General features: G+C 30.1%; 1 protein-coding gene across 4 annotated transcripts in view; it reads right to left on the reverse strand.

The window, feature by feature from the left end:
* The window catches only part of LOC125044441 (RNA-binding protein 45-like), a 33377-nt gene that overhangs the window by 14107 nt on the left and 9270 nt on the right, over positions 1-10000 (reverse strand). For 3 of the 4 annotated variants that reach the window (XM_047641119.1, XM_047641117.1, XM_047641116.1), the window contains exons 2-4: positions 8869-8983; positions 4627-4821; positions 4280-4506 (exon numbers count right to left, since the gene is read on the reverse strand). In XM_047641119.1, the coding sequence (XP_047497075.1) occupies positions 4280-4506; positions 4627-4821; positions 8869-8983 (537 nt within the window). The remainder of the gene's footprint in view (positions 1-4279; positions 4507-4626; positions 4822-8868; positions 8984-10000) is intronic. The other variant, XM_047641118.1, reaches the window with a different exon arrangement.

Raw genomic sequence — 10000 nt, forward strand, 5'->3', positions numbered from 1 at the left:
CAAAAAACAAACTTGGGCAACTATGAAATAACATTAATAAAGTAGCAGTTCATAATATCTACCATTTTATCAACTACACAAAAAGCATTAAAAACTAGAAATACAAAATAAACAACAACACAATCAGCCAATAATTTATGTAAAAGGTGAGAAGTGACTGTGAAGGACTTTCATACAGACCAGAGTTGAATTAGCAACTGAGGAGGGCAGTTCAGTCAACAGACAGACGGATAGAAGAAAGATGGCTGAATGAAAGGCAGGTCGACAGATAATGGGCAACAGGTGGACAGGTGGAAGAAGGAGAGATAGGGAAGAGAAATTACCATTGGATGGATGCAAAGTGATTCTCATAACATATGTCTGCTAAAAAAGATAATCATAATAAATAAATAAATAAAATAATGAGAGTTGCAACAAACAAACACACTGACTAACACTGAATGCATGAATAAACTGATTAGGGAGTTGAAAAGAGCAGAAGGGGGAGGTAGAGTGGGAGAATGAGAGAGAGTGAGTGAGAGAAAGAGAAAGAGAAAACCAAACACACTTAGAACAAATGTCGAGGATAACAGAGTGGCAGTGGGTGAGGAAGGCAAAGAATTGAGAGAAAAGGGATGACAGTGTAACCCCAACAGTCCGGGGGAGTAAAATGCACAAGAAAAAAGCAACAGAAAAACTGCATTAAAGAAGCGATCCACTTTCAAAATCAGGGGTGACAAAATCATCAGAGAATACTTGAAAAACACTCAATAATACATAACAATAGCAATAATGATACTGACAAGTAGTGAATGAAAAATGCACCCTAGGGTTGTACTAGGCAAAATCACAAAAAGGACTGTAACAAAAGGACAGATACTCTTATCTTATATGCCTGTAGATTATTTAATGAGAGCAATACCATAGGTCATTAGTTACATATTACATAGCTGCAAAAAGCTTATACACAGGAAAACAAAGAGGCAAAAGCAAAAAATATTCTCAATTTGAGGGATGAGAGAAAAAAAAAAATAATAATAATGATCATAATAATAATAACAACAATTAATAAACAAGTAAATCATTACCTATACACACCAACATCTATTCATATTTAATCAACTGTATCGAGAGAGCAAGGAGACCAAGGAAAAAATTTGATGTCAGAAGTTTCTCCACTAAATATCTGTAAAGGCGCACTCAAAGAAATCAAATAGTTATTCTGGACCACGACATAACTTGCCTCCAAGGAGTATTATCGGAACATTTTGTTTTTTTTTCTTTTATCACCTCTGTGAAAGAAAATGCTCCTGACATATTCTTTCTTTTCTTCTGCTCATTTAAATATATCTAAATAATCAATAATTAACATATATAACAATAAAGATAAAAAGAATAAGAGTAAGAATTTATAACAATAAAAGTAAAGATAATAATAATAACTATAAAAAAAATAATAGTTATTGTAATTGTAATAATAATAATAATAATAATAATAATAATAATAATAATAATAACAAAAACAATGATAATAATAATAATAAATATCCATATTTCCATATATATACATATACATAAATATATATACATATACAGACAAATATATATGCATATATATATATATATACATAAATATATATACAAATATATCTATAGATCTATATCTATATACCTATATCTATCTATCTATTTATCTACTGACAGATAAATATATACATATATACATACATATTATATTTATATATATATATATATATATATATATGAACATATATATATATATACGTGTATATATATATATATATATATATATATATATATATATATATATATATATATATATCTATATATATATTTATAAACATATACATACATATACATATACACATCTACAGATATATAGACAGATACATAGATACACACATTAACCCAATGGTGCCAGATCACCACACTGTCTACCGTCCTTTTCTTTTGTGAATTTTGTTTGCACACAGATGGCCACGCAAGTGCTCAGCCACTAAGGAGCCAATTAGGCTAAAGGCCCTCAGCTGATTTCCCCTTTCCTTGTTATTGTTGTTGTTGACATTAGCATCATTATAATGCTATTGCCAATACCGATAGCAATAAAATATAAAGTAGAATCTTAAAAAAAAAAAAAAAAAAAAAAAAAAAAAAAAAAAAAAAAAAAAAAAAAAAAAAGGAAAGGGGATATCCTGTGAGTCAGGCAGGACTAGTAATTGACTCCTTGGTGATTAAACCCTTGCCGAGCCATCCATATGTAATGACAATCAATAAAAAAAAAAAAAAAGACAGAGGGCACAGCACGTATTCTTGCCAGCCCAACAACAGTGGGTTAACACAACTCAAATAAAATCTAAAAATCAGAGAAAGACTTGGGTGTGAAAAAAATTACAAGGGACAAATAATAAGACTGATAAAATAATATATCATCAAACTGGTCTCATTCACAAAAACAATGGACAAAACAAAACCAAATAAAAAACAAAGTCAGAAAACAGAAAATAAATCTGGCCAAAAAATAAAAAAATAAAAATAAATTAATTAATTAATGAATAAATAAAAACATAATTTTCCAGCATCAGACAACATCCACGAGTCAAGTTACACGTCCTCTTGTCCCCCATGACGGAACTGTCACATGATGAAAGCGCGATAAAGTAAGGAAGTCCCTGACGGTAAAGTGAATCAAGCTATCTCTCTACGCATCCTTCGGGTAGCCTAGAGTCTCCGGAAAGGATTGTCACAAACAAAGAGAGGCAGGTTTAAGAAAATGTTAAAGACTCTGGAAGTAGATACAGAAAAAGACAATTAACTGTCAAGTCCACTAAGAGAAAGCATTAAGAATAATCGTAATAATACTAGTGATATAACAATAGTATGCCACAGTAGCAGTAGTAATTGCAGTAGTAGTAGTAGTAGTGACAAAGTAAAAAACAAAATAGATAAAAGAGGCAATATCACCATTGAGTCGAAAGAGAATTTGAAAAGGGAAAGATTTATTAGAGATTCAATTCACTAAAACATGAGAGCTATGGTAAAAACTATTAATAAAGAGCACTAGACAAAATACATGTTAAATACTTTAGTGCATATACTTCTATATTGCCATATAAGTGAGACTGTTAACTCTAACGCAACATGACACTTTTACCGAGGACATCTTAGTTTGAATCAATCTAGATCCGTGTCACAAAAAGAAAAATAAATAAACGAAATTTTAAAATAGAATAAAGGCTCTTGATTTTGCCATTCCATGCAATTCTCTTTACTTCTTATGTACAAAATACGTGCAAATCATACCCATCAGTGACCTGTGCAACTCAGCAATCATCTGATGGTGTCAAGAAATTTATACTTTATAACTAATATATAGTAGTTTAAGTTGTGACTACAACACAACGGTCAGCCTAAAAAACAATAATAATAATAATAAAAATAAAATATAAAATAAAATAAAATAAAGAAAAACAAGTAAGAACAACAGTAACATAAAAACATACAAGAAAAACTTAAAAATGGCTTACAAAACAAGAAAAACTAAGCAGCTACATCCCAAAGTAGACAGCACACAAGAGATAATCCTTATTTACCTTCCTTTATACACGGCTCTATTTACTCTAAGTGGTCAACAAAATTTGAACGAAAGAGGTCCAAGGTGAAGTGAAATTTCCACAGTGTCTATTATACGCAAAATTATTCAATGTCGTTCAGGTTTAAAATCTCTTCTTCAACATTGCACTAGGTGCTACGTGTACAGACAACATGCTTAGGAATTGTTATCTTTAGTTTGTCTGAATTGCTGATGTGACATCACAAATTGCTCGTAATGCGACTTTCAACTTTGAGAAGCAGAGTATCAAGCAAAGATAATTGAACAAACATAAAAGAAAAAACAGAAAATCAGATTTCTTCTAAATAAAAGAACTGGGAGACCGTGGCCAAATCTTGAAGGACATTTTTTTTCAGTTGATTACCCAAGGGAAATCTATACTCTTAAGAACAAATAAAAAATACTATATACTTTATACAAGTTTCTAATTTGGACTAGAGAGAAGAAAACCTTAATCAAATACTATATTTTACAAAACGATAACTGTGAAAAAAAAAAAAATTAGTTGGTTAATCAAAATATTCTATCAAATTCAGTTAAGTGAAACTAAAAAAAAAAAAAAATAATAATAACAAATGAAAAAAATAATAAAACAAAACAAAATAAACTATTAGGTACAGAAAAAAATTAAGGTAAAGCAGAACATAAAAAAGAAAGAGTTCTACTAACACTCACTGTAAGAAATGGCGTCAAACGGTGAATGATGGTTATTGTGGTGCGGGGTGAGTGGGCCCGACGAGTACCCTCCCCCATAGCTTTCGCTGCCCCGCAGGTCTCTGAGGTCCCGGCCCCCACCTTCAAACTTTATCCCGTCCGACTTCTGGGGCTTGGGGTCGGCAAAAACGGGCTTAAAGGTACGTTCACAGCTCTCAAAGGCTTTTGCAGCATGTGACATCCTGAAAAAGCCATTCAGCATGACATGTACATACGTCATGAATATATGGGCACGACAGACAGCCAGACAAACAGGTAGTACATGTGGGGAAACCATAACTAAAAAAGAATAGTAACATTACCTGTGATATTTAACATAAGCAAAGCCTTTGCTGTCACGAGTATTCCTGTCACGCACGATGGAGACATAATCAATGTCGCCGAACTGTACAAAATGCTCCCTGAGCTCAGCTTCCCCCAGCGACTTTGGCACGACGACAAAGAGTCGCAGGAGCCTCTCCTCCTCGTTCATGTCTCTCCGAGATCCTTGCTCACGACTGTGAAAGGGAAACAGAAAAATTCAGTCCTGATGCCTGGAGAGTGCAATGGATTATGAAAACAAGATTAAAATTAAAAGAAAAGAATAAGTGAGAACAAGAGAGAGAAATATGCTAATCTATTCAAGTCAAACTGTATGTTGCTGCACCTTACCTCTCTCACCTTTAGAACTATAATCATCTACTGAGTATAAATGTAACTTCTATCTTTTTATTCTTTTATCATCATCCTGATGGTTTTTAATTTTCTTATTACTCTAAATGAGAAAATAATAATAATTACAATAATAAAAACTTTTGGTAAAATAAAATTACTTGACAACTTCAGAGAAGAAATCCACACAAAAGTTACAAATACTATTTACAACTTTCCTGACTCTTTTGAAATGAGTAAACAAAAGAATTAATTTAAAACCTACATGTGTTATGAATGCTAATCAGCAGCCATAAAGTTCCCTTTGAAGCCAAATAAATGATCAACTATGAGCTATTTTCCACTCTCTGAATGACAAACCAAGTGTATGAACTTACTAGCTATTTCGTACTATTATGATTCTGTTTACTTAAAAAAAAAAAAAGCTTGTATCAACATATCACTCTCTCTCTATATCCATTATAAACTATATTAAACACAACTTTCTTCTTAATTCAAGAACCAAATATTATCTACAAAGCTCTAAAAGTATCCGTCTCCTCAATCACACTGATGTAAGACCAGTGTGCTTCACAATATCCTTCCTACAAATTACTTTATCTTTATCCAAGAAAAAGACAAGATCCTTCCTGTACGTTAATGGCCAATGTGAATCTTTAAGAAACTAACTGCTTTTGACATCACTTTACTCCTCCTTTCTTTAAACCAAAATAACCCCATGAAACTAAAAAAAAAACTATCGACCACAACCTCTTTTCCTGTTTCCTTGAATGCATAAACACAAGAAAAATGAATTAATGAAATATCAACATACAAAGGTATAAATATCAATAAAATATGTTGAAATAAAAAATAATGACTCTTTTACACTGACTTGAGCAACAGCATTATAGAATACACAGCTCTGCTACACTCAAAGCGGGAGTAGCCGAAACACTTTTCTACAAGCACTGAGCAGTTCAAAATACTGCACGTAATATTAATCTCATACTTCAAAAAACACTTAGTACATGAGTGAATAAATGAATACCAAGATAAAAATTACTTAATCATAAAAATAGAACCACAAAGATGATAATGATGACAATAATGAGAATGAGAATGAGAACAATGATAATAATGACAATAATGACAATGACAATAACAATAACAATAATAACAATAACAATAACAATAACAATAACAATAACAATAACAATAATAATAATAATAACAATAACAATAATAGTAAAGATAATGAGATAATATAACATGATATGATGATAATGATGATAATAATAATAATAATAATATTAATAATAATATTAATAATAATAATAATAATAATAATAATAATAATAATAATAATAATAGTAAAGATAATGAGATAATATATGATATGATAATAATAATAATAACAATAATAATGATAATAATAATGATAATAATAATGATAATAATAATGGTAATAATAATAATGATAATGATGATAATGATTATAATGATGATAATGATAATTATAATAATGGTAATAGTAATGATAATAATGGTAAAAATGGTAATAATGATAACATTAGTAATAATGATAATAATAATGATAATAATAATTATAATAATAATGATAAAGATAACGGTTATGAGATGATGATAATAATAATAATAACTATAGTTTTCATTCTATAACAACAATAATAAATATGATGACAATAATGATAATAGTAATAGTTATAATGATGATGGATGGCGATGGCGATGACGACGATACTTTTATTATTATTAACAGATTGGATCTGGGTGACAGGAATGTCGCGTCATGACAAGTTTAGCCGAGTGATGAGTGACAGGCCGGGGTGATAAAACGGATCGTCACAGGATATTATCATCTGTTGGCAGATGAGGGGGATACCTCGCCAGGAATGTGCAAAGCTCTAGGAGAGAGACTGGACTTTGGGCTTTTTGAGAAGCTCTTACAATATTTCCACTGGTATATGAGGGTGGAAAGTATATAGGCTACCATCTGTGAGCCATGCATAGGAAACTATTCCTGTGTGCCTTGACTGGTAGCACGGAAAATTATATATAACAATATTATAAAGAGTAAAACAAATAAGGCAATAATATAAAGAGTAACACAAATAAGGCAATAATATAAAGAGTAACACAAATAAGGCTACTAATTGCTACTGCCAGTGAACATAACTGTTGACTAATTGAAGAGATAATACGGAATCAAGCAAAGTCTCTTACCATCTTGATACAGCACAACGAAGGTCAAATACAGACCTCAAAAAACAGCAAATCAGTAGAATATGCAACATGCAGAATAAGAGCTAATATCATAGAAAATTTTTGTTTGTATGCCAGACTTACAAGACATACACCTGGGAGTCACCGCTCAGGCCTAATGACCTGATTTTGGTCTATGGTCAGGCTGCAAGGCACCCAGATCCAACAAGTTAATAACAATATGAAGAACAATAATAATAATAATGATAAGAATGATAATCATAATAATGATAAGAATGATAATCATAATAATAATCATAGTAATGACAACAATGATAATGATAATGATAGTGATAATAATAATAATGTTAATAATGTTAATAATAATAATGTTAATAATGTTAATAATAATAATAATAATAATAATAATAATAATAATAATAATAATAATAATAATAATAATAACAATGATAATGATAATGATAGTGATAATAATAATAACAATAATAACAACAACAACAACAACAACAATAATAATAATAATAATAATAATAATAATAATAACAACAACAATATCAACAATAGTAATAATAATAATAATTATAATAGTAATAACAAAATAATAATAACAACAATAATAATAATAATAATAATAGGCAATAGCAATAGTAAAAGTGATGATGATGATGATGATGATGATGATGATGATGATGATGATGATGATGATGATGATGATGATGATGATGATGATGATGATGATGATGATGATGATGATGACAATACTACTACTACTACTACTACTACTTCTACTACTACTACTAATAATAATAATATTAATAATAATAAGAAGAAGAAGGAGAAGAATTAGTAATACTACTAATAATATTAACTGTAATAGTATTAGTAACAACGATTTAAAAAAATCATCACAACACAAATAATTATAATCAATAATCTATGATCAGTAATCATTTTCATAATAATAACAATAACAACATCAATAATGATGATGATGATATCAATAACAATAACAATAACAACAATAACAATAATAATTATAACAACAAATATAATAATAATAATAATAATAATAATAATAATAATAATAATAACAACAACAACATTAACAATTACAATAACTATAATTATAATTAAATACAAATAGAAATAAAATAAATAAAAATAAAAATAATGATGGTAATGATTATGCTGACAACAGTTATAATAACAATTATAAAAAACGACGACGACGATGATGATGATGATGATGATGATGATGATGATGATGATGATGATGATGATGATGATGATGATGATGATGATGATGATGATGTGATGATGATGATGATGATGATGATGATGATGATGATGATGATGATGACGATAATAATAATAATTATTATTATAATATCATAATTATCAATAATAATAATAATTATTATCATTATAACTATTGTAACAATAATAATCAATAATGACAATTATAACAATAACAATGATAAAAACAATAACTAATGAAAATAACGATAATCAGTGATAATGATAAACATAATGACAATGACAATCACGATGATAAATCGTAACAGTAACGATAATAAATGTGACTTTTTTTTTTTAAAGGTACACATTTAGAGTAAATATAACTCTCAAATGCTAATCATGAAGCAACAGGGGTTCCTTTCTCTTACCTGTGTGCGATGAGGACCTTGAGGGGTCTCGGGTGGCCCCCTATGCACTTGCCGTTCATCTCCTCCATGGCCAGTGCCGCTTCGGAGGTCTTGGAAAACTTTATATAAGTTACGCCTGCGGAAGTGAGAAAAAAAGAAGTTAGTTCGGAGGAAACCGAGCTTGCTGGGTAAACTTAAAAGAAAGATTATAATTATAGAGGTAACTGATGTATGTAGCTTTGTCATTACGGGGGGAAAACAATAGTCTATTGAGTGAATGATCTTGGATGCAATATATACCATCATCAAGTTAGTTCTAATAACAGATTCTTTATGGTATGTGTGCTGAGAATACTAGTCAATTCAAACACCTAATTACATATAAATAGGAAGAAAATCACTTTTTTCTCACCTATCTTGCTTGTCAAAATCAAGACTCAATTTAGTTTAAGCCATAAAGGAAAACAAAACAAAATTCAAGGACTCACTCCACAGCCCCGATTTTTAAACCGTTTGGCATGAAACTCTTAGAACGTGCCCTTTACAGCTTATGAAATCCTTCAATCCCTGACAGATCACACACCATCTTCAGGGTACTATTGCACTAAGAGAAGCTAAGCTACACATTAACTGACTTTGGAAAACAAATATGAAATTACACAATTACCCCTTATCAACAGGTGACACACACACCTCCAAGGTATCTGTATAATGTGTGTTTCCTTGTATATGTTTGAGTTTTATTGTTCAACTGTGTGTCGACTTGTGTTTACAATAACATCAAAAGTCTTTCTCTGTGTATGCCTGTCTTAATATCTAGCAAGAGATATAGATGCATATAGATATATATCTAAAAGAGTACAAATCTGGACATCAATCAATCAATGCTCTAGAAATTATGCATTTTCTTCCGTTTTAAGTCTATCACGTATACTGAGTCATCCGCTACAAAAGAAAGATCTCTTATAATAAGGTCTCAAAAATGTACAAACATTATAAACAAAGAATATTTCAAAACATTAGCAATTTCTGTAGGACACTTTTCATCCCCCCCCCCCCCCCCAATAAAAATCATCCCATCTACCAGCGGAAAATTCTTCTTCATCACAATATCACTGACAACAGAAGCAATCGACTAATATTAGCAACCGAG

Source organism: Penaeus chinensis, chromosome 35 (assembly GCF_019202785.1).
Source record: "Penaeus chinensis breed Huanghai No. 1 chromosome 35, ASM1920278v2, whole genome shotgun sequence".
In the NCBI taxonomy this organism is placed as follows: Eukaryota; Metazoa; Arthropoda; class Malacostraca; order Decapoda; family Penaeidae; genus Penaeus; species Penaeus chinensis.